Consider the following 26,828-nt stretch of genomic DNA (forward strand, 5'->3'; position numbering starts at 1 on the left):
CCTCAATGTCTTAGTGTACAAAAGATATGCTTCTTCATGTTTATATATGTATGTGTTGTATTTTTATATCTTGTGTTTATTTTAAGATGTTAATTTTGTATATCCCTATGTGTTTGTAAATATGTTTTAATGCAGGACCACAATGAAAACTAGCTTTATGCTAATTGTGTAATCCTGGATAAATAAAGGTTATTATTATTATTAAGTCAGTGAAGCTGTCCCATCCCACTTTATTGACTGTTAAAGTTTTTGGTTTAAAAGCCATGATTCTGAGATGTACATATGTTAATGCATGCGACAAGTTAGCTATTTTAGTACTTTTCACATAGTCCTGTATATTCCTTACAGTTGCATGAAAGTAGTTTTTGTTGTTGTTTTTTACGATTTGCGATATCGATGTGATGATTGGTGTGTTTTGTTTTAATATCATTATAATTATGCATTGGTACGAGTGTGTCTATTTTACTCAAGTTATTTAACTGCAAGAGTTTAGTACACTTTTCTCGTAGTGCTAATTACTAATGGGTATTGGTCACAATTTGAGCTATCAATGTGAAGTAGCTGTTGTGAGAGAGAGTTTGTATACTTCTGAGGCGTAATGATGCCTGGAGTTGATGAGTTGTTTTTTTTTATCATGATGTCATATGTCGTATATTTTGCAACTTTGTTATAATGTACAGCTTGAAAGTAAGCGCGAGTACGGTAACAGTGTTATGAGTGTTGCATAAAGCGATGACATGCTTGATATGAGGCATGATCCCTTTCTGTAAATATATGTTTATAACTTTATGTTTTGTATTTTGTTTTTCATTGTGGCGCCTTGTATAGATTTTTCATTTTATTTTATGATTGAGATCATTACTATTTGTAGTGAATTATGTTTCACATCAAAAAAATTGAGCACAGCATTTTGTCCGAGAAGGTAATTTGCTCTAGTTATTTAACTGCAGGAGCTCGTCTCGTGGTGCTGAGGAGATAATTTAATTAAGTCGAGTGACCGACTATGTGAGGGAGTAATGTTTACAAGCTCTGCTATTAATTACTGTTTGATTATGGCTGTTTCGAAGTCATCCTTTATCTAGGTAATTATTTTAGCTGCTGTATATCAATGTCTCCATGTATTGGAATTGTTTTGTAAACCATGGTACTTACATGCTAGATGGATAAATGTATTGTTTGTTTTTTTTTCAATTATTTGTGTCATTACGGGTTATACCTTTTTTTTTACAATTACAATTTAATATGTTTCTAATGTACAGCTTAATGAAAAGCGCAAGTACGAGAACATTGTTTTGAGTTTTTACTCATGTTGTAAATTGTATGTGACACTTGTTTATTTTTTTTTCTGTGTAATCCTCATTTTTTAAAAATATTAATTTGCGTTTATTAACCCCATGTAAAATTGTTTTACAATTTTATTTTCTGTGGGCGGATGTTATGATTATGGGTTATAAGGGTTTCTAAATGACAAATTATTAATTATGAATGTATTTTTATATAATTGATTATTACTTTTCGGTCTTGTTTGACATCTGAAGTTGAAAGTTAATTGTTTTCATTTGATGTTTAGTGAATGCAATTTGCACATGTTACCAATATCTAATTCTTGACATCTCTTTCCTGTCTCACGATATATCAATGTCATTTACTCATACTTGTTATCAACTTTATGGTTAGATCTTAGGATCGTGTTCTTTGAATTTGTTATGCTTAGCTCTGCCTAATTTCAGTGTTGTAAATTAATGTCATACGGATTCCCCCCTGTTCTTACAATTTTCTATCCTTAATTTAATTGGTTGGTCAGTACGAAAGTGGGCGGAGTTGTCAAAGATTAGATGTGAGTGAGTTTGTAAGTGAGTCACTTTTAGGAAACTTCTTTGTAAAACTCAGTTTGTGAAATCCTAAGAAATTCTTTGTTAAATTCAGTTGTTCTAAATTGTATTTGTGAAATTCATATTTTTGGACTTACAATAAATTCTAAAACTTTAAACCTGACTTATCAATTTGACAATTTATTACAATAGGCCGAAAAGAGTATTTCTGTTGCCATGGAAACCAGACGCTGATTTGATAAAAAATAAATTTATTTTAGGAAGTCACTAAGCATACTCTACCAGCATGCAAAGTTTAAAAAAAATCTGAGACACCTCATGTGCCGCCCCCTGCCTGATTCTTACGTGGAATAGTACTTAATTCGACATTGACTGTACCTGTCCTGTATGTACACTTAATTCGACATTGACTGTACCTCTCCTGTGTGTACACTTAATTCGACATTGACTGTACCTGTCCTATTTGTACACTTAATTCGACATTGACTGTACATGTCTTTTATGTACACTTAATTCGACATTGACTGAACCTGTCTTGTATGTGCACTTAATTCGACATTGACTGTACCTGTCCTTTATGTACACTTAATTCGACATTGACTGTACCTGTCTTGTATGTACACTTAATTCGACATTGACTGTACCTCTCCTGTGTGTACACTTAATTCGACATTGACTGTACCTGTCCTATTTGTACACTTAATTCGACATTGACTGAACCTGTCCTATATGTACACTTAATTCGACATTGACTGTACCTGTCCTTTATGTACACTTAATTCGACATTGACTGAACCTGTTCTGTATGTACACTTAATTCGACATTGACTGTACCTGTCTTGTATGTACACTTAATTCGACATTGACTGTACCTGTCCTGTATGTACACTTAATTCGACATTGACTGTACCTCTCATGTGTGTACACTTAATTCGACATTGACTGTACCTGTCCTATTTGTACACTTAATTCGACATTGACTGAACCTGTCCTATATGTACACTTAATTCGACATTGATTGTACCTGTCCTTTATGTACACTTAATTCGACATTGACTGAACCTGTCCTGTATGTACACTTAATTCGACATTGACTGTACCTGTCCTTTATGTACACTTAATTCGACATTGACTGAACCTGTCCTATATGTACACTTAATTCGACATTGGCTGTACCTGTCCTGTATGTACACTTTATTCGACATTGACTGTACCTGTCCCGAATGAAAATTGAATTCGACATTGACTGTACCTGTCCTGTATGTACACTTACATGTAATTCGACATTGAATGTACCTGTCCTGTATGTACACTTAATTTGACATTGACTATACCTGTCCTATTTGTACACTTAATTCGACATTGGCTGTACCTGTCCTGTATGTATACTTAATTCGACATTGACTGTTCCTGTCCTGTATGTACACTTAATTCGACATTGACTGTACCTGTCCTGTATGTACACTTAATTTGACATTGACTGTACCTGTTCTGTATGTACACTTAATTCGACATTGACTGTACCTGTCCTGTATGAAAAATTTAATTTGACATTGACTGTACATGTCCTGTATGTACACTTTATTCGACATTGACTGTACCTGTCCTGTATGTACACTTAATTCGACATTGACTGTACCTGTCCTGTATGTACACTTAATTTGACATTGACTGTACCTGTCTTGAATGAAAAATTTAATTCGACATTGACTGTACCTGTCCTGTATGTACACTTAATTCGACATTGACTGTACCTGTCCTGTATGTATACTTAATTCGACATTGACTGTACCTGTCCTGTATGTACACTTAATTCGACATTGACGGTACCTGTACTGTATGTACACTTAATTCGACATTGACTGCACCTGTCCTGAATGTACACTTAATTCGACATTGGCTGTACCTGTCCTGTATGTACACTTAATTCAACATTGGCTGTACCTGTCCTGAACGAAAAATTTAATTTGACATTGACTGTACCTGTCCTGTATGTACACTTTATTCGACATTGACTGTACCTGTCCTCTATGTACAGTTATTTCGACATTGACTGTACCTGTCCTGTATGTACACTTAATTCGACATTGACTGTACCTGTCCTGAATGAAAAAATTAATTCGACATTGACTGTACTGTCCTGTATGTACACTTAATTCGACATTGACTGTACCTGTCATGTATGAACACTTAATTCGACATTGATTGTACCTGTCCTGTATGTACAATTAATTCGACATTGACTGTACCTGTCATGTATGAACACTTAATTTGACATTGACTGTACCTGGCATGTACGTACACGTAATTCAGCATCGACTGTACCTGCACCTTTGCAGGATATGGAGATAACGGAAAGTATTCAAGTTCAAAGTTCACAAAACTATTCAAAATGCTGTATAAATAGAATTTTTAGCGAGGATTTAATTTTGGCATTATTAGAGAGGGTGCTTAAATTCCTAAAATTGAATATCCCTAGAAATTAATTGTCTATTATTTGTAATAATTTCTTTAAGTAGCACTTTAAAATCGCTATACTTCTATCTAAAAATAAAATTAGGTAGAAATCGCTTAATTTGCGTCTCGCAAATTTCTACTTATACGGAAGAAGCAGAGCAAACACGGAGCTCCAAAACATTGGAGGAGAGATCAGAACGTGCCATGGAAGAGTGTGCATTCCCTGTTGACCGAAAAATATGTCTACACTAGCTGTACACGTACACATCAATGTCAGATCAATATGCTTTTTTTTAATATGCTTTATCAATAAAGACGAAAAGATTTATTCCAAAAGCACCAATCTTCAATATTCCATATATTCCTTCTGTGATATGCAAATAAGTCTTTATTCAGAATCGTTTTATGAATTTGGTAAATGATTGAAATTGTTCTAAAATCTTATTTTAGAGGTGGGTTTACTCTTAAGTTTTAGCAAAATACTCAAGCTATTGTAAAACAAATTATTTAAGCATTGAATTATCATTTTTTGAAAGATGCAGTCTCATAACTGCAATGGTGTGCAAAAAAATTGAGTAACGCGCGTTAGCAATGCTTATATTTACATTTTTTAGCCCCTGTATTTTCTGCAATTTTAAATTTTTTATATAAAATTCCCACCTTATCCTTCATGTAAATTACAATTGATAGAACAGCTTTTGGAACAGCTTTATCCAAGTTTCCCGACAGAGTTTGTTTGCACACAAACCAAAATCCGCAAACAAAAATAGTGCACATTAAAACAGATAACAGTAATCAAGTTTTCTTAATTTTTTCAATCTAAAATGATAAACTATATTTTGCAACAAAGAAATACAAATGAATAGTATAAAAACATAAAGTTTTCGCTTTGTTTTAACTGTAATGACGTAGTCCCTGTATTCATACGCCAGACAGACTTCGGTGATTTGGTCTTGTGTGTTATGTGTATTTATCACTTATGATTTTACAATGCTTTTTATTAGGGTCAAACAAAGTAAATGTAAATATATAGAAATATGACATAAAATTTTATTCCAATTTACCCATAACTCCAGCTTTGACGGTAAAGTTTTGACTGTAGAAAAGCAATATGTCACAGAGTTCTTACTATAATAAAGTTTCAAAGCCTTATATATCTATAGGATATCAAAGTTTCAAGGAGTAGCAAAGTTAAAAGTATTGATTTGAACTTGATAAGTCTAAAGTATTATAATGTAGCGCAGTCGCTAACGTGACGCAATGACTCGTGTGTTTGCTCTTGAGTCGAGGTGTAAAGAGTCAGGGGTACACAAATGTAGAGACTGATTCTTTACATCAGACCAAATAAACCGATATCCCTCGACACATTTTCTGTTGGCATAAAAAAGTCTCCTAATGCTCAAAGGTCTGAACTTAAGTACAAAGTAATTTAAGAAATTTGTAACCCTCCAGCGATAAATAGTGTCGTCTTCATATGAAAAAAAAACAATCGACAGGGATTTTAAAAAGCACAAAATGAACAAAAAATTCTTACAGTAGATTAGGGATGGGGGGGGGGGTTACATTTATGGTGCAGATCGAAAGCGACTGCATGGTTTATCGCTGACCAAGGAGCTGATCCTCACCTCACGGATGATCGAATCTTATGGACTGAGTGACCTGTCCTTTGACAGAAAGTTACGAAATCTTATAAACTTAAGTCCTCTGTCCCCATTGGTGTCGGCCGAACAATATCCTTCATTACCCACTACTGAGTGCCGAGAATAAGTACTAGTATATAATGGGGTCTCCATATGAGTACATATTTCTTCAGAGGGACGTAAAACAATAGACAGAAAACAAATAACAAGGCACTTTGAGTGCAATATTTCATTTATATAAGGAAGATACATGTTTATTTAAGATTATGGAACAGATATATTGGTTCTAAATATTAGCAAAAAATACATAATACCAGTAGTTATTTTTCCTTTTTCTTAATTACACAAAAGTAATGGTTATACTGCTCTATATATGCGTAGTTAATAATATGGTTGAGCCCTGTGTATCATTAAACATAATGGGATAACTACATGTAACAGCGAGTATTCAATATCAAAAGTCCATAAAACAAAACAAAACGAAACAGGAGTTTGGCAATCACGGACTTGAGCAGAGCAAACACGGACCTCCAAAACATCAGGGATGGGCCGGTGTAACGACGAAAAGTGACCCCCGTAGAATATTGACCAGGGGGTCATTTTTCTACATAGAAAAATGACCCCGGGTCAATATTCTACCACAAATAGGGTCATTTTTCGACTGTAGAAAAACATTCCAGACCAGCAATTCAACGACTCCACACACGTTGAAAATTACCCCCATAGAATTTTGACCCCCTACTTTTTTTATACAATAAAACCTTATATACGCGTCTCCTGACATTTTTCATACTTTCAAATGCAACTGGGAGGAGATTTTTTTTGGTATTTTATTTCTTTCTATTATATATTTAATTGCATATCTTAAAAGCAGCATCACTATCAATGTATCTGGTATGGATTTATCTTTGGCTTGTATAACCCCAATGAATATTGATTTATTGAGGAGCATAAATTTATTATTATATTTTTGGGAGTTTTTTAATCATTCAATGGTTTTTCTTATTACTACCAGTATAAACTTTGAATTTTTTACAAGTAAAAAAAAACATAGCATAGAAGCAAGAAAGCAACATTTTTCAACTATATAAATTCAAGTCCCTTAGCTCTTTATATTTAAACTTACATATACATCTGTATGGAAGAAGGATATAAAGATAACAAACAGTATTCAATTTCAAAGTCCATAAAACAATTTAAAATAAGGGCAGAGCAAACACGGACCCCTGAAACATCAGAGATGGGATCAGGTGCCATGGAGGAGTGAGCATTCCTGCTGACCTGTCACACCCGCCGTGTGATCCTTGTCACGATCGGGAAATAACGGGAAAATCCATCGTCAATTCAATGTAAAAATAATGGACTAATAACAATCAGAAATTTATTGCATAGGGAAATTGACGAGAGAAAGTTAAAGTCATCACGTTTATCATATAGCTTGGTTGTTAGATAACCATTAGAGTCTTTTTCAACTAAAATATCCAAGTATGAAACAGATGTGTCAGACTCTGTGATATCTTAAGTTTTTTTATCTCAAGCTCTTCAGGATATATCGTATCGACGTAGGAATGGAGGTTACCTTTGTTGATTTACAAAACATGTTCGATATATCTAAATATCGAGTTGAAGTATAGAGCAAGTGTTTTCTTCTTTTCATGCATAAGATCTTGCACGAATTCTGCTTCATTTGAATACAAAAATAGGTCTGCTAATAACGGAGCGCAATTAGTTCCTATGGAAATTCCAATAGATTGTTTGAAGACTTGGTCTCCAAAAACCATATAGATTTTTTTTTCGATCAGAAACTCAGGCATCTTTTTGATGTCAATTTCACAGTACTTCTGCGCGTAATCAGGGTGTGTTTTAACAAAATTATTTTGCACATGACCAATTACCAAGTAAGAAAATTAATGAGTTTTATTTCTTCTGAAAAAGCAACTGTCAATAATATCGAAAAGCCTGGACTTTAGTTTATCGTAAGGAATGATTGTGTATAGAGTTGAAAAGTCGTAAGTTTTAAGCTGTTGACTTTGGCAAAATCTTGTAATTTCAAATGTCCAAAACTGAGGTTTTTTTTTACTTTTTGAGTATCCACATCTGATTCACACCACTTCTTGAGTATATTTTTTCAACAGTACTCTTGAAGTTTTTCCTTAATTTCTATCTATATCTTATTGAGATGTAACCAAAGAGGCTTGGTTGAACATTAACTGGAACCCGCATCTTCGTTTGTAAGGATTCTTATGAAGTTTCGGAATCCGATATATAGGGTAGGTTAAATTCAGTTTGGTTCTGTGGAATATTAAAAATATTCAAAACTAACATCGATTTTGAAGAATTTCTTCCGCAGAAAGGGAAGTTTGAATATAAGTAGGATTACCACTTGTAGAATTAAATCCACGTTCTTCTAAAATACAATTTGTATAATGAGCCTTATAAACAAAGCGTACCTGCTTTGTCGGCAGGAACCAGTACGTACTGATCGTGTAATCTATCTCATTCTTATGGAAGCGTATAAGGGCCGCTGCAGTATTCTTTTTTAATTTGTTTTTTAAATTGATAATTTGTTATAACAAAATTGATTATTTGTTATAACAAATTGATTATTTGGTATAACAAAGTGATAATTTGTAATAACAGTTTAAGGATAAAATAATTAAAAAGAAAAGGCTGGGAACAACTTTCGGTTGACAGAAATAATTAGGTAATAAAACGATATTTCTGTGAATGATGCATGTTTGATATGTTTGTACTGATGAGCTTTAATGCTCAAAGTCAATAAAGAACTTGAACTTGATATGCCGCGTCGAAAACACGGACCATATACATGTTATATCAGAACATGACTGTATCAAACTATCGAGGCGACTAATGTCGGCGGCCAAGTTGAAGCTAATAGTGATAATTCGGAAGAAAAGTAATGACTACGATTTGACTTAGAAAATTTTTGGATTTTACTAATCAAACATTACAAAATTTACATTTAATAATAATTATTGCATAAAACACATACCCCCTCCCCCAACCTGCTTACCCACGAATCCCAATGCAAAATTATCTTTTGAATAAGTATTTGACAAAAGTTGATTCACTTGCAGCAAAATCAACAAAATCATCCAGTTTCTGAGAATCAGTGAATTACTTTCATTTTTATCGTCTCCAATTTAAAGACAAGTGTGTTTTATTTTTATTTTTTTTTCGAGTAAAATAAGATAAATTTTAGGGACAATAGGTTTTGGGTGTGTATAATTATTGTTTTAAATAATGTACAAGCTTGTAATACAAGTATACACTCAAACAGTAACAGTATTACAGAAATATGTGGCAATACATTACTTCTGGAAGAAAGAAAATAGGGGGGTACCTTTAGTGTAGAACTCATACCATGAAAAGTAATGCGTCAACATATATTTTTTAAGCTTATTATTTTTCTTAAATATAATTTAGTAAAAATAATGCAAATTTACGAAGTTTGAGTCCATAATTTTTTTTAAATGACCGAGATTGTCCTGAGAAGCATATTTTCTCACATTAAATTTTGATACAATAGCATCACAAAGTGCATCTATTTATAATAATTCATGCAAAACAATGATATTTTATTGTTTAATAGCGTGTTTCTACTCTATTTTGGGTATTAAAGTTAAATATATAGACTAAAATTAATTTATATACAACAAAATCTAGGATAGGTAAAATTTCAGTATTTTACATTTCGGGGTATATACTCCGATAGGCTATAGCGGAAAAGTGAACATGTTGACATATAATTTTTCTTGTGTCTATCCATTGCTGGGATGTATGTCTATTTTATAAAAACAGATTTTTAAAGATTGAGCCCATTTAGTGCGGAGTATATAACTACCTTAATTATGGAAACTTTTTTCCTGACACAAGATAGAAAATAACATTTTTTAAAGATGAAAATGACAACTGTGAAAACTTACTTCACAAAATGAAACAAACGTTTCTTTGAATGCTCGTATCGTTGCTCTAACAGCTTTGAGTTAGAACATTCTAATATTATTTCCTTTGATGTGGATAAAACAGTTTGTATAATTCATGTAAGGTATTGTATAGCTTCGATTTCATTATCTAAGCTTAGAAGCTCCCTAAAATGACACTTCAAAGCATTAGGCAGCTTTATATTACCCGTATACATTCACCAAACAAGACTTTTCCCACCAAACCGAATGTTTTTGCATCAAAAAATGATAAGAGGTCATTATTCTACGGGGTCATTTTTCTACAATGCACACGGAGACAAACGACCCCAGGGCCATAATTTCTACAGAAAAGTGGGTCAATTTTCTACGTAGAATATTGACCAGGCGGTCAAATTTCTACGTAGAAAAATGGCTCCCGGTCAGTATTCTACGGGGGTTACTTTTCGTCGTTACACCGGCTGGGATAAAGTGCCATGAAGGAGTGGGTACATGTATCCCCTGCAGACCGGTCACGCCCGCTGTGTGCTCCCTGTCATAATTGACAAATAATCGAAAGATTCGTCCTAAACTCAGTGTATTAATAACAGACTTACAGTTAGTGTGAAACACGTCATACAGCATTTGTTTTCGTTTTTTATTTATTAATTTCATTTCCTTAATATAACATATTTTTTATTATTTAATTTCTTTCCGATTTCTTAATTTATCAATCTTCCTTATTTTATTTCTTTTATATTATCTCATTTTTGGTTTGCACTATTTTTCTTCCGTAACTTAATCATAACATTAGAAATGAATCTGCAATTTGTATTGTTTCCCTGTTTTTGCTCTTTCTGCATTTGCCATTTATTTTTTGTAGTGAACAAATTCGACAAGATATCACAAACATCAAGACGTCCCCCGATCATTGATTGTACGTAACATTTAAACAAATAAATTCTAAGTATATTTTTGAAATTCTTTTTTAAGTTCCAACTTTTTTCAAATACTCGCTTCATCAGTTCTTGCATGCCAATTTTTTATTACAATCCTTTTGTTTAAATTTTAACTTGGTAACGGCAATTTAATTCGTGTGGTGTGTCTGGAATTTATGAATGTCTATCTTGAATTTTTTTATCTACCTTAAAATAGATACAATAACTATTACATTCTCAGGTTCATTTCATTTTTTTGGTTTTGTCAAATTACTTCCAAATATAAACAAGAGGTCCATAGGCCACATCGCTCCCCTGAGGACTAAGGGTAGGAAAAAGTAGAAAATGGATTTTATTGTAAAGTTTAAATCCAAAAGTAGTCCCATGACCAATCATAAATTTGCTATATATTTTTTAGAAAATGATTCTTAAAAAAATTTTCATATATATCTTTAAAAACTTTGGTCGGCCATTTTGGCCCCGCCCTGCCCCTGCCCCTGGGGTCATGATATGAACAAATTTGAATCTACACTACTTGTGCATGCTTCTATATGAATATGAGGAATTATGACTTTGTCATTCTTGAGAAGATGTTTAAAGAAATTTCCTATATATTACTATGCAAAACTTTGGTCGGCCATTTTGGCCCCGCCCTGCCCCTGCCCCTGGAGGTCATGATTTGAACAAATTTGAATCTACACTACTTGTGCATGCTTCCATATGAATATGAGGAATTATGGCTTTGTCATTCTTGAGAAGATGTTTAAAGAAATTTCCTATATATTACTATGCAAAACTTTGGTCGACCATTTTGTCCCCGCCCTACCCCCAGGGTTTATGATTTGTACAAACTTGAATCTACACTACCTGAGCATGCTTCCTTATAAATATGATAAATTAAGGCTTTGTCGTTCTTGAGAAGATGTTTAAAGAATGTTCCTATATATTTCTTTGTAAAAGTTTGTTTGGCCATTTTTGCCCCGCCCTACCCAGGGGATCATGATTTGAACAAACCTGAATCTACACTACCTGAACATGCTTCCATATAAATATGAGGAATTATGGCTTTGTCATTCTTGAGAAGAAGATTTTTAAAGAATTTTCCTATATACTTCTATGTAAAAGATTGGTCGGCAATATTGGCCGAGCCCTACCCCCGGAGGTCATGATTTTAAAAAACTTGAATCTGCACTACCTGAGCATGCTTCCATATAAATATGATGAATCATGGCTTTGTCATTCTTGAGAAGAAGGTGTTTAAAGAATTTTCCAATATATTTCTATGTAAAACTTTGTTCAGCCATTTTGGCCCCGCCATACTCCCGGGGGTCATGATTTAAACAAACTTTAATCTACACTACCTGAGGATGTTTCCCCACAACATTCATCTTTCCTTGCACAGTGATTCTTGAGAAGAAGATTTTTAAAATATGCCACCAAATGTTCATTAATTCCCAATTATATCCCCTTGAATGAAAGTGTGTCCCTTCATTTGAACAAACTTGAATCCCCTTCACCCAAGAATACTTTGAGGCAAGTTTAGTTGAAATTGATCCAGCGGTTCTTGGGAAGAAGTCGAAAATGTGAAAAGTTTACAGACAGACAGACAGACGGACAGACGGACGCCGGACAAAATGTGATCAGAAAAGCTCACTTGAGCCTTTGGCTCAAGAGAGCTAAAAACACAGTAGCAAGACCAAATAGGAAAGGATTAGACTATTGAAAATCATAGATTCGTATTATGGATGCAAGGTCCGCGATAAGATAGGATGCTCAACTTATAGGAGAGAAGCACTATAATAAAATAAAGCACTGGTCCTAGTAAATTAATGGAGAATGGATAATGGAAGTTTTAAACATGAATACCAAAAAAATGTTTTTAAAAGTATGGGCTCCTTTTACAAAAGCTTCAATATCAACATACAGCATCCACAAGGATAAATATAAAAAATCGACAAGAATTACATGCTAAATATATACAAAAATTATACAGCTGTACATATAAAATTCAAAGTGAATATGTTGCAAATTATACAGGAAGTCCTGATTAAATGCGTCCTTATTTAATTCTGTCTACATGTACCACAATTACAAATTACATATTTAACATTTTTTTATCAATTAAAATAGTTTGTCTAAAACAAATCTTTGTACATCTCATCGATTGTATGGCAGGAGTACTTGATAATGTTTGTTTTTGCATTTTGTTTCTCACAAATATATCTGATGAAAAAAATTAAGTGTAAAAAATCTACATTTCTTTTGAAATAAAACTAGACATATAATAAACATCGAGGATTAAATTCATAAAACCATACAAATCATGCAATCTAGGGTTTATATTTCGATTGTTTCGCATTCATGTCATAATTTATCGATAGGAATTTATTTTTATTTGCAAAAAAGCAACATGCTGTTTGTTTGTTTTCATCACGTAAGAATATTATGACAAAGAAAAATATCGGGATTTTTTTTGTTAGATAAATATTCCCTGAAACTTAAGGATAAATAACACAAACTTTGAAAAAAAATCAGCATTATTTTTCATAGATTTACATTTAAATTAAAATCCTGAATAACGTTCACCAAGTAGAGTGAGAGAATTATATAAGTTTTTGTCTTAAGGTTAAAAAAATGTGCAAAATTTTGTATGGAATTATATAGAAAGCAAAACAAAATCTCATATATAAGCACCAGGGAAAACCTCCGATTTCTCAATATTTCAGGGATTTATTATTTATGTCACTTCAAATCAAAATCAGTCAAAAAATATATATCAACCCGCGCATCCATTTTTGGTTTGTGGTAAGTACCCTTAAACATGATGGAAATACCCTAGGTATCTTAACTAATAATCTTACATCAAACTTGTTCAGATATGTGAAGTTTGAATCATAAGTTACATCCAAAACTTTGTTAAATAATCAGGATTGATTGTGTGGTGGTCCTCAACTTGGTGGAGAGGACAATTCATCCTCGTCCCTGTCCTCAGCTTCTCCTCCTCAATAAAATTGTCATCAATTTCTATTCCAATGATCTGATCCCGCTCTTTCACACACGTAAATCCTGTTTTGTATGACAGATTTTTGTGAAAAGTATTAGTGATATCTTTCAAAATTCCATTAACTATCCACTTTATTTCAAGTGTTGTATCTTTCTCCAAACGCCCTTCTTCTTCGGAGTGCAATATTTGAAGCTGAATTGAAGTCACCGTAACGGCAATTACAAAATAATGATGTCTGAAGTTAAACATAGCAGCATTTTTGTACAGACATTGAGTTCCTTTACTTCGGAGGACTTCTAGCTCTTCCCTTTGCATCAAGGCCACAACGAGGCGGTAAAATAAGAAAAAAGGCAGGAAGTCGAATAGGAAAACTTTAACTGAGGTTCTTGCACTTAATTTCTGAACAAACTCTTTTTGATCTGTATCAAATTTTCTTTTATTCATACATGGAACATAATGACATTTCTCACCGACGGCCAAAAGTCCTAGTCTCATCATATACGAAAGCAACGCTGCCTTGTGGAGCACATATGAACTATCATTGCTTTGACGGGCATCTATATCAGTAGTTTTGGCTTTTGTGTGAACTTCCTCCTCCCGAGACTTCCAGATGCCAACCAAAAGAGAATCCTCTAGGTTCCCTGTCGAGTAATATTCTTTCCATTCTTTTTTATTTGCAATTATTCCTTGCACATGTAAATTGTCTGTAATTATGGTTTTAAATGCATTGATGAACCACTGGACGTCTATTACTACTGACTCTCGGAGTCTTGTTTCGTTAAAGAAAAGACATTTTCCAGCATCATGATAGTATCTCAACATGTCAAAAGCATTACCTTCTTTTGCTTTCTCTTCGACGGGCATTCTATTACACAATTCTCTGGAAGTTAACATTGGTTTATTGTTATTCTTTTCATTGATTTCATCATTAAGAAAAATCCATTCATGTGGTATTTTTTCGCTCCATTTTGATTTTAAGGTGATATCTATAATACATCTCTCTAGATCCCCCAAGGACTGAAAAGGTGGAAATTGTGCGAGAAAACATCGATCTTCTCGTAGATATTGCGACAAATGAGAGTTGTTTGGTAATACGTTGTACAAAGATTGCAAGAAATCTTTTTTGTCCTGTAATAATGAAACTTAAATGTAAATTACAAAAAATTAAATTGTTGATGAGAAAAAAGGTATTTCGTATATAATTTTTTTTTTAATTCATCAATGAATTCTGTGGTAAATTTAAAAAAAAAATGAATTATCATTTATATAATGACGGATTGTAACGTAAAACTAAACAAGCCGTTTCATGAGTATTGTTATGAAATTTATATTTTCAAAAAAAAAAAAAATAAAAACATGTAATAAAAAATGAGTAAAATTTTACATGTAACGAAACTGTAATCTTACAGAGGCTTTTAGGTTACCTTGTATATGGTTTTATCCCAGTGTGTTGCTACAATAAGTACTTCTACCTTATCTTCACTTCCATGGTTTACAGGTGAACAATAGGTGTGGATTGATTTCAACCAAAATACAAAATATTCTGAAACATACGCATTATTAATCATTGTGGGAAAAGTATTTCCTTCACAAATTTTAAAAAAGTAAAAAAAAAAAAAAAAAGAAAGATTTTTTGGCAGTTTAAATTTTCCAGTGATTACATACATGTAACAAAGCTTAAGGTTTTTCAACTTCTTATTGAAAAATTTTAAAGGACTTAGTGTATAAAAATGATCTTACCGCTGTAGGTCCATCCAGAGAACACAGTGTCCATCTGATCACACACCGCTGTATCCACCACCTGGTCAAGGTCTTTAGAGGCGTCTACAACCACTATGTAAAAGGCTCTCCTTGTGAGGTAAATCTGGTGACAAGCGTAGTAAGCACACTGTCCTCCGAAGTCAAAGAAAGTCAAAGTCTTAACTGAGGGTTCACTTCTTTTCTCTCCTCCCTTCTCACGGTTACCTCTACTGTGGATTATTCCTTGGAAAATCATAATTGTTTTATCTTATCATATACTTTATCATATACATTACTTAGGTACAAAAATGAAAATAAAGTATTATTTAAGTTAGCAGAAATAAATCGCAAGATTCCCAGCCAATCCTTAACAAACATACCTACCGGTATATTTATAAGATAAGTGAACAAAACTTTTTTTTTTATCCAAAGCATGATTTGAGCTTTTTATTATATTTCGTGAACGATCTCGAAACTTACTTGTTTTTGGTATTAAAATAGAGATATGGAACATGTATATTTCTTAATGTAAAATTGATATTCTCTATTCTTGTTAATTACTTCTGTATTTGCGACCACTTAACAATATGTAGCCTGAGATTGATGTGATTCTAAAAATATGTTAACTTTATAAACAAATGTGTCACCCACATGTAGCATTTTATCGATACTACCTTGTAAAGATTTTGTTTCATCACATAATTCAAATATCTCCTCATGCACCTGCAGTCCCTCAGTAGATTTTACTTCTTTTATCTCCTCTTCACTACAACCAAGCAGACGTTTAAGTAGCGTGGTTTTCCCCGCCCCAGCACATCCTACAATAATCCCCCGGGCGTGGTGGACTGTCTGTGTTCCTCTCTTAGCGTACTCCACATACCGCTCTCTGGCCTCCTGGTCCCAGTCTAGTGTTTCCCTAGGAACTTTCACTATTAAACAAAATTCTACCAAAGGTTACATTTATCGTGACTCTAGTATATGTATTGATATACATTATAAGCCCACCTGAGTTTTTTTAACCAAAATTAATCCGTTGTTTGTCGTCGTCGTTGGCATAGCAGTCGTTCTCGTATTTGTTTCACATTTTCATCCTCTTTTTCAGAACTACTTGGTCAATTTCAAGCAAAGTTAAGTATGATTGGTTACAGTTAAATCGAAGTATCTACCGGTAGTGTAGATTCAGGAATATAAGACTTTTTTTAAAATCAAAATTCTTCTCAAAACCAGTGTGTCAGAAAAGCTGGAACTTATGTTGAAGCATACTGGGGCATTGGAGATTCTAAAACATTCAAATCGTGATCCCGACCCCCTGGGGTAAGAATTAGCCACAATAGGTATAACAATGGGAGAATTCACGTGAAGGACAACATTAACAGGGTCAGAGTTACTCAGATGAGCGTTGTGGACCATGGGTCTCTCGTGGAAATTTTTTAATTAAGTGTAAAATATATTTGAAACTTAGTTTGTATACATATTAAAACAGTGATATGTATAAATACAACTGTGGTTAATTTGATAGCAAGTCAGAGTCGCAATAAGGAGGACGGGAGTTCGGTCACTGGTGTGGGTGATGTCAATATTTTGTTAAAAATCAAACCACGCATTATTTCGATATAAAAAAGTAAATTCTGTGTAGTCTGAAAACGTTGGGTATATTGATCATTTAGAGGCTAACAGACTGGAAGCATAATAATAAACTATATGTACAGTTAACTATATTATAATCCATGCACTAGACGCCTGTGAAACCATAGGCAGCTGAAATATGGATTTACCAACTCAAATTTTAAAAATTAGTAAGAACCTAAGCATTTTCAAAAACATGAGATTTCCACGTCAGTCATATCCATGTTTCGATTTATCCAAAAAGCGTTTTCTCATATTTAGAGACTAGTTCTGTGCCGTATAATAAAATACACATGAAAGAAAATTTATAAACAAAGGGGATCCCTTGACAGAGTGAAGCAGTACTGCCATTTACTTGGAACTATGTTCCGAATCAGGTAACCTCCTTCCCATGGTTTATTATTTATTTTTTTTATTCACTTATTTCTGAAAGACTCACTTCCCTTTCATAATTTTTTTGAGAATCCATAGGAACAAAACAACCTTTCCCGCAAATCTTATGCTCAACAACAAAAAAAAAGAAATGTTTTACTCGTCAAAGAAAATTTGAAAATGTACAAGGAACAACAATCTTTTTTATCACAGAATACCTGTGACCAAATGAAAGGACAATATGAACTTTTAAAACCTAAGTGTTAAGTTATTTCCCTTGATAAAAAGTGTTTGTGAAGTGTTTATGAAAAAAATGTTTTACATGTTGATTTTTTGTAAATCAGATGTCTATTTTCATTGATATTTTGAATTTAGAGAAACTATAAACACTCACATTCAACTCATATTTATGAATTGATTGTAGTGTTGATGCTACAATGCCACGCCGAAACAAAGATGAACACAACCAGGCTAACGATGATCTACTAATCGGAACTACGCAACATGAAGTTACATCTATATTCGGATGCTGGAGAGTCATTTCGAGTCATTCCGTGAGAGGTCGGAAAAACAACTTCCGCAAGTCGGAAAGGCGCGAGAATTTGCGATTGGGAGAGTTCGCCCCCCCCCTCCCCATATGACAGCTTACACGTAGAATAATTCGCCCTATTCGAATTAGAATATACCATGTTCATCGGCAAATCTCGCTTTTAAATCTGCATATCGTATTTATTAATTCATTGGCAAATCCGAATTTCTTTCTTATACATATACACATCGATTCTACGACAGATGCAATTTAAAAAGTATAGGAAGAACTTGCAGAATATAGAATAACACCTTGAATTAAGAACTTCATTCAACGATTAGTTCTAAGTTTAGAAAAGATAGAATTAGTCTTCTTCGGCATTTGTTTTGTGCATCAAGCCTTGCAAAAATAATTATATATACAGCAATCAAAATACAGCTTGATACAGGCCAGCAGCAACGGTTTTCCATGTGGAGGAGGGCGGGGGGGGGGGGGGCTCTGAAAAAAATCTGCGTACTACAGAGCTGTGCTTCACGTGTATCATCAGATATATTTTTCCAATTATAGATTTCTTCTGAATAAATCCAGAACAGATGTAAAGTCCCAGCCGTTATGGGTTAAAATAGCCCAATTTTTTAAAATGACAAAACTTTTTAGGCCAATCGGAGATAACATTTAACAATTTTGCTATATGTAAGTACTATTGATCAGTCAGAGTAGGCAGATCATAATAAAAAAGTGAACGAACCTACATGAATATACACTTACCCTAGAAAATGTCTTGAATTGAATTTCGTTTAGAAACACATGCATTTGGTCCACGTATTGTAGTTTTTTTAAAGGACAGCAACTTGTTCTTAAATTAATATTTACATGTATCATACTTAAGATTTGCAAGGATATTGACCAAGAGTGCACATTATTTTCAAAGTGCATTAACTTATTAACTTGATCGCACATCAAGAAATTTTTTCAAAGTGCGTTTTAACAATGCAGAAACAGATCAATAGCAGTGGCGGGGAATGGTTTAAAGGGATTTCTACTCTCCCTTTGGATTTGAAAAGAAGAGAAAGAAGAAAGTCCTAAATTTGTGTAGTATTTTTACAGTGAAGGGCTAATATTGTAACATATAAAGAAATTGGGCTGTAAAAACAAAATGACTCCCCTCCTTTACAAAATAAATTTTTCGGGTTAGGAGATTTATTTTTTGTTATCTTTTAAAAACTTTGAAGTAATTCAGGTGACTTTTTTTATTATCAGCCTTCCAACTTTAAAAACTACACTCCACCCTGTATCCTATTGATTAATTAAACTGCATGTACGTATCAAAGGCGGATCCAGGGCCTGTGTGCCTGGTGTGTCCCCCTATTTTAATTTTCTGTCAGTAAAACATATGCCAATTATCTTAAAATCAGGGAAAACATCTCTGATTTGTAAGAATGTTTAAGCCCCCAACAGGGCATTTTCCTACATCCACTGCATGGGGCTTCAGTGTAGCCCCTAGACCCCCTGACTTCTACTGCCCCCCTTACAAAATTTCTCTGCGCCTGTATAGAGATTTTAATTCCGTGGACTTTCAGTAGTGATAACAAAAATATTCAATTCTATATCAAATGTGCAAGACATGCCAAGATTAGAAAGAAAATTTGGTTTTGCAGCAAAGTAGGAAAACTTTAGGACATAAGTATTATTTTTTTAACAGGGGAACGAGAGACATGTTTCAGATCATCCTCCAGATTAAGAGACAACGACGAGTATTAAGACCATATCAACCATATTGAGAGGAGCTGTCATTTAAGTTTTATGACATGATGAAAAACTTACTAAATACATACACTTTTTACTGATCCTGTCATGAATCCCCTCGTCAGACACAGTACAGTGTGAGATGATGTCCAGCTGTAGTTTGTCTATAAAGAGGTCGTACATCTTCTCCGGTCTGTTCGGTACATACAGACATCTCTCTCCCTCACTCCTCTTATAATCCCAGGACCTGCAGTATTCTGATATCACGGCACGTGACGCCGTGGTCAGGAAAAACTCCAGATCACTGTCTCCAACCAGACACTCCGTAACAAAGGCGTACATGACGTCATGTCGGATGTCGTCTGATATAAACGTTATCACACCATTATGTGTTTCTGTGATTTCTTTAGGAAGATCTACCAAACCGTCTACAGTAATATCAGGGAAATATTTGTCTCTGATTTTGTCCCTTATGATCCTGTGAGATTGTTCATTCAGATTCAGCTGATATTTCTCAGTTAACAGTAGAGAATACAGTAGACACCTGACATCCGGTGGATTGTTAAGATGTTCACCTAAAGCAACACAAAGAAAGGTCAACAACATACACTGTACAAGATATACATTTACTTGTATATACAGCTGTATTTAAGAGTAAGAATTTTCCTGTTTAATTTTTTCTCTAATATCAACGACATGATAACAAATTATTCATGAGACAGTTGGTTTTCAAATGTAACATATTTCTGTAACAGAATGGCCATAGATTTGTCAAGATGTAAATCAATGAAACTAATAACTTTAAAGAAACATCTGAAAAAATTATTAGAGAAGATTTCCTTCATTATTGGTTTAAACAAAGAGATGATAGTTGTCTATCTGGTAAACTTACAACATATTTCTATATAAAAAGAGGTTTTGAAATTGAAAAGTATTTATTATTAAAAAAATTTGAACAAAGAAAAATTATATGCAAATTTAGAGTGAGTTCACATAACCTCAGAATAGAAAGTGGAAGATACGAAAAAAAACTAAACTCTGTTGGAGAGCAAACCATCCTTGCAAGAAATGAAAGAATTTGTAGAATGTGCGACATGAACTGTGTGGAAGATGAGATACAGTCACTGATTGAATGTCCATTATATAAACATGATAGAGATGACTTTTTTAATATTATTGCTAAAAGTAATAACAATTTCTATATTTTAACAAATAAAGAACATTTTTTATGGATTATGTCTAATGAAGATGACATGTTGCTTGTAGAGCTGGGTAATTTTTTAATCAATATCTTTAAAATAGGAAATAGCAAATTATGCAATGTTAAACAAAGAAACAAATAAATACAAAAGAGTAATATACAAATACTTTAAACAAACTTTTATTTACAGTATATTGATTATATATGTTGTAATCCCCTGTAATCCCTAACTGCTGTAACATCATTTATCTTTTGTTAGTTACTGCTATCAATTTTGAATTTCTTCTTGTATGTTGTTTTTTTTTCTTATTACTTGTATGCCCTGATGGGCCCCAAATTGGTATTAATAAATCTTATCTTATCTTACACGATATCTGTAGTATTTTTATCAAAATTATTATGTGGAGAAGCCTATGATATTCATTGTCTTATGATACTCAAACTTGCCTTATAAATTGTTGAAAAGGTATATCCAAACGGAATACTTATAAACATCGCATTTATATGAGTACACATCTTCGCTAGCCAAGGGTTTCTGATACGTTACTCTCCTCATACACCCTTGGCCTACGGTGTTCATAGAAATCAAGATTTTTTTCCAGAGTTCTGATTGGATTTCAGTACACCCAGGTTGACCAATCAGCAATTGTTTTTTGTAAATGACGATATTTGCGTTCGGGATACATCTTCACTCTTTAATCTCGGAAATGAAAAACGCAAGTAAACAATGATCCGTAAGATAAAATTTAATTCTATGAATAGCCATGGTGTCATACAATATCTTCTAAATATGTGATCAAGAATCTATATTGAAGCTTCAGATTTGTTCTATATATAATGAATAAATATAACTCAATTATTGCTTCTTAATAATTCTTGAAAAAACTTTGATTTAATTTTTTTTGTAACACGTGTCTTTATTTCTGGCGATGACGCAATCTATGCGTACCTGATAGATTCGAGATCACGTGACGGAAAACAATCCCGTCTTTTGACTACACCGTATGCCAAGGGTTTATGAGGAGAGAAGCGTATCAGAAACCCTTAGCTAGCGAAGATGATGAGTACAAGGAACGCATAGCAACAAAACAACACACTTTTATTTTTAAATATTTACATTTCCAATGTCTTTGTCCCAGATAAAATTACCAATTGTAAATCTAATTGATTTCCTTATGAATGTTTTGGCGCGGGCGGGACAACACCTAGAGAGAAGCAGGCTTGGAGCCCGGGGATTGGCGGAATCAAAGCATGTAAATATAAGGAATAACTGTCAGATTTTTCGAATTCATGAAGATGATCAATGGATTGGCATGTGTGATAATTTTATGCATAAACGCCTTCGGCGTTAATGCAAATTATCACACAAGCCAATCCATTGATCACTTCATGAATTCGAAAAATAAGACAGTTATTCCTTAATTGAGAGATCTGTAGTTTTGTTAGAAAAGACTGAAACAGAGGAAATAATATTTTTCAAAATTGTTTTATTGAGATAATTTCTCATTGATAAAAACATGATTACATATTGTTTATGCATACTTTTTTCAGTTCTAGCCTATTTTTATTTTACCCGTACCAATTATCAACAATAAATGTTCACCAGACTGGTACTGTCTATTTACCCCCCCCCCCTCCCCCCACCCCTCTTGAAAAGCGGGAGATTATGTAATGATCAGGATGTCCGTCCGTGTGTCTGGAGTCTTTTACTTATATGTAATCGGATGAATGGGAGAGTCTTTAAAAGATTAATACTTGTAAAACTGTAATGAGTTAAGCCTTATGTTTACATGTTTGTAAATCAAAATAAAACATCATTGAACCTTTCTTCTTACTTGGTTTTCTGTAAGGTTTGTTGTCGATGATGTAAATGTCCCAGTGTAGATGACGGCCTATACAGGATCTCACGATGTCAGGTCTATTGTATCTCCCGTATCTCCAGAGCCACGTCACGTGATCTACACTGTCCTGTGATCTTCCTCTGTAATGTACAGCCTCCCCTTCTCTTCTTAGATCCATTAGAAATTGTTTCCTTTTATCCTTATCCTCGTTCAGTATATTGTCTGGGATATTCACTGTCAAAGAAAATGAATCTTGTATATTAATATTGTAATAGTACTTTTATAATAATTATTAATAGAAATATTATTTGAAACAAGAACGATTTAAGAACCACTTGATTTTCAGTTATAAAACAAATATCCACTCTTTATAACATGAATGTATACCTGACATTGATCAATATCTTACATATAGCAATATACATGTATTTACAGTTATGATGACTCTGTCTAATTTATATGAATTCAATAAATTCTTTCATTTAATTAAAACATCATACAATATTTAGCATTTCCCCACACTGACTTACAGATCTTTTTTATCTCATATATACCCGTGTCCTCCATGGTGACGTGAGTCAGTATGTTCATCTGCAGACGGAGTATCAGTAATGAATCCAGGATATTGGCAATACTACCATCACAAATGACACACTTCTCTCCAGGTTTTATATTGTATTCCCCTGATCTCAGGTACACACTGGCTGTGTCATAACTACTGTAATAGAATGGTATATAACAGTCTATTGATGCTATCCTATACATTGTCTCATCCTTTGTGTCCTCCGTTATCTTATCCTGATCTTCCCAAAGGTAATCACGTGACTTCAGTCTGTCCAGAGTCTGCTGTGCTTCCTCACGTGTTACAGGATTCCTATCATCGTACACTTCCTGTCGTATCCTAATAAGCAAGTCCAGCCACCCTGTGTCAGTGAAGTCAGGAGGACCGGAGTCAGAACACAGAAAACAGAATAACAAGGACACCTCGTCATCAGTCAGTGTGGAAAACTCATCTAGATAATGTAATGGATTATTGATTAATATTAGATAATTTGAATAGTTTTTATCAAATTAATCCTCGCGTATATAATGTGTTTTGTTTTATATGTAAATGTGTTTTGTTTAATTTATCTTGTGTCGCGGTATATTATAGTACTGTTTGTACAATATGAATAATCTGTAATAATGCTTTTTCCTTGATTACTAAGTAAAATGTACTACATGTACGCGCTATTATAAATAAATCAAAATTTATTAAGACTTTTATATGATCAAAAAGCAAGGTTTGCGATCTGACCGATAAAAATAATAAATAATTACATCTTTGCCTTTTCGAAATGAAAAGGAATAACACAGTGTTATTGTCATAGGTATTACGTATTTTTTTATTTACTGAAAATTTCGGTCAAATTGATAGGTACGCGAACTCCTGTGCTGTAAGCACACAAATATACAGAGTATATAAGCCTTTGTCCTATTAGAACAGATGCAGGCCTGTTTTCCCTAGTTGGGTCCATATTAATTCAGCAAATGTAATCATAGTCGTTTATTTTTTGACGAGCCTCCCCACCTCACACACGTACTATCGGTCAACTTTCATATATCTGATGAACCTATTTCGTGAGATGAAGCTGATATGGGTTGCAAAAATGTTTTCTCTTAATCTTTTTTCTTCAAATACACGACTTTTCCTGCTATTCAGAGAGTGAAAATGTGGGAGGGGGGGGGGGGGTGGGGGGGGGGTTTCCAAACAAGGTCATTTCTGTGTGTTAAAAAAAAACAAGACTGATATCGTAGGGAAAGTATGTAATCAATATTTTTAATTGGGATTTTTTTATATCAGTATATGCCCTATATTTTCATAAATTATTATTTAATGATTTAAAAGCGAAACTCTTCTGATCAATATTTTGTTAATTGTGATAAGAATATATGAGAACAGGGGTGGATCCAGTAGTTTTTGAAAGGGGGGTCAGGTGAGTGTCCCCCAGCACACTGTATAGAATCACACTATGGCCACTCCAAGTCCGTAGCTACATTTATAAGAGGGAGAGAAGTACAAAATAAGAATTTGACAATCAAAACAAAGCAAAAAAAAAAAACTATGCACCACAATCTAAAATCCTTTTCTTTGGGAGAGGATAGAGAGGGTTTCCTGTTCTGTGTATTACTTTTAAATGCTTGAATATGCGTCTTTTTCGGCAACAAAAAAATGTAGAGGGAGCTTCGAAATCAAAATGTTAATTAAAACTGCAGCGAAAAATTATTCTCAGAAAAAGTTCAGAGCCCTTTTCCATCTGCATTCTACGGGATCATTTTAAAAATTTATCTTCTTTGACTAAAAATAAATTATTCATATTTCTAAAAGTAATTTTCATCTAAAGATGCTCCAAAAATGGTACATGTATTGCAAAAGTTCGCAAGAATCTTATTTGTATGTTTCTTGTGAATGGGTGCTCGGAGCCCATAGCAGGATTTGTAAAGGTACCCAGAGGAAAGCAACTAAATACGAGAATTTCTACTGATCTAGCAATGAGAAAGGACAGTGATTTTAAAATTTTATTTTTTAAAAAGATAACACTTATAAATACCTATGTTACAGGACATAAAAACCCTTCTCTCTCTCTTTCTCTCCCTCTGTACAAAAATAACGGGGAGGGCTTCCAAGCCCCGGACCCCCCCTCCCCCCATCTTGATCCGCCAATGTGAGAATGAAATTATGAAATAATGAAGGTTGAATGTTGCTGTTACAAACATATATATTCATTGAATTTTTTTCCTTTGTATACTTGAATATTCACCTGATATCTTTGTACTCCACTTTCCGTAACTGTCTAAGTCCTCTACAAGAAAACAGCATCAAAATAAATGAAGATATATTGAAATTCAAAATTATTTAACCTATCTTAAGGATCACCTTGCATACTCGAGAATATCGGTTTGTATATATATAGAGAGATCTCCCCCCCCCCCCCCCCCCCCCCCCAATAAAAAAATGATATTATATAGCAGTTTCACCGCCTTACGAAAAAAGTGGACATAAAATGGATTTTTGCGAGAAGCACTGACTTTAACATTTGACGGTTTAATTGGTAATTTCAAATTTTTTCAAAGGTCTTATAGGTATGGTATTATGGGCACTTATATGTGAAGGCCGACAATTGTGGGCAGAGTGGTTGTCGTTTACTTCACAGACAACTTATATGTGTATTGAAATAACCTGTTTTTTTTAAGTGGCACAGTGAAACACAAGGGGGGAAATTGACAAACGTAGAATTTTCGCATGACCTCTGTAAATTTTGTTCAATTCTTTAAAGTATTAGGTTTCAGAAAATAACAGGTTTCAGAACCTAAAAATTAAAATTTTACGGGGAAAAATAAAAGTAAAAATAATTTCTGTCTGCCCCAGAACGAAAATATTGCAAAATACCTTGGTACTTCTGCAGAAGGATAAAACGTACGCTGAACTAGGACCTGAGGTCCCCTGCTCAGTTCACGACTATCAGGCCTGTTTACTCCGCTACAAAATGTAGTTCGTTGCATACGTAAAGTGAAAATAGAATAAATCGTAATACTGTGAAGCCTTTAAAGTGTAAAACAAAAGACTTTTTAAAAGGAATAACCATCTGATGGGTATTAGAAAAGATAGACGGGGTGGAGGGTGGGTGCTGAGCAACATTAACTGCAATTGTATGCGATATATGATATATAAGCATTTAACATTTATGGATTACGTTAGGTGACCTGTGGTCTCCCTTATGATTTTCTTCCATGTAACGTTATAGTACACATCAGTAGGGGACAACAGTAAGGTGACCAGAAAACAAGTAATATTGTACATCAGTAGGGGGACCAGAGGTCACCTTATATTGTACATCAGTAGGGGGACATCAGTAGGGAGAGCAAAGGTCACCTTATATAGTACATAAGTAGGGGGGGCCAGAGGTCACCTTAAACTGTACATCAGTAGGGGAACAAG

The 26,828-nt window shown here is 33.7% G+C and overlaps 1 protein-coding gene across 1 annotated transcript; it reads right to left on the reverse strand.

Annotated features, from left to right (window-relative positions):
- Positions 1–13,537: 13,537 nt before the first annotated feature.
- On the reverse strand, positions 13,538–23,862 carry LOC134259323 (uncharacterized; the record flags this gene model as incomplete). The annotated part of the gene is made up of 7 exons (XM_062741919.1): positions 13,538–14,922; positions 15,219–15,337; positions 15,535–15,777; positions 16,209–16,463; positions 19,897–20,382; positions 22,832–23,083; positions 23,380–23,862. Coding segments are annotated over 7 exons (3,071 nt in total), but the record flags the coding sequence as incomplete, so codon positions are not given.
- Positions 23,863–26,828: the final 2,966 nt, after the last annotated feature.

This window comes from Saccostrea cucullata, unplaced genomic scaffold, assembly GCF_032062105.1.
Source record: "Saccostrea cucullata isolate Sc308-1 unplaced genomic scaffold, CSIRO_AGI_Scuc_v1 ctg2424, whole genome shotgun sequence".
NCBI classification, from domain to species: domain Eukaryota; kingdom Metazoa; phylum Mollusca; class Bivalvia; order Ostreida; family Ostreidae; genus Saccostrea; species Saccostrea cuccullata.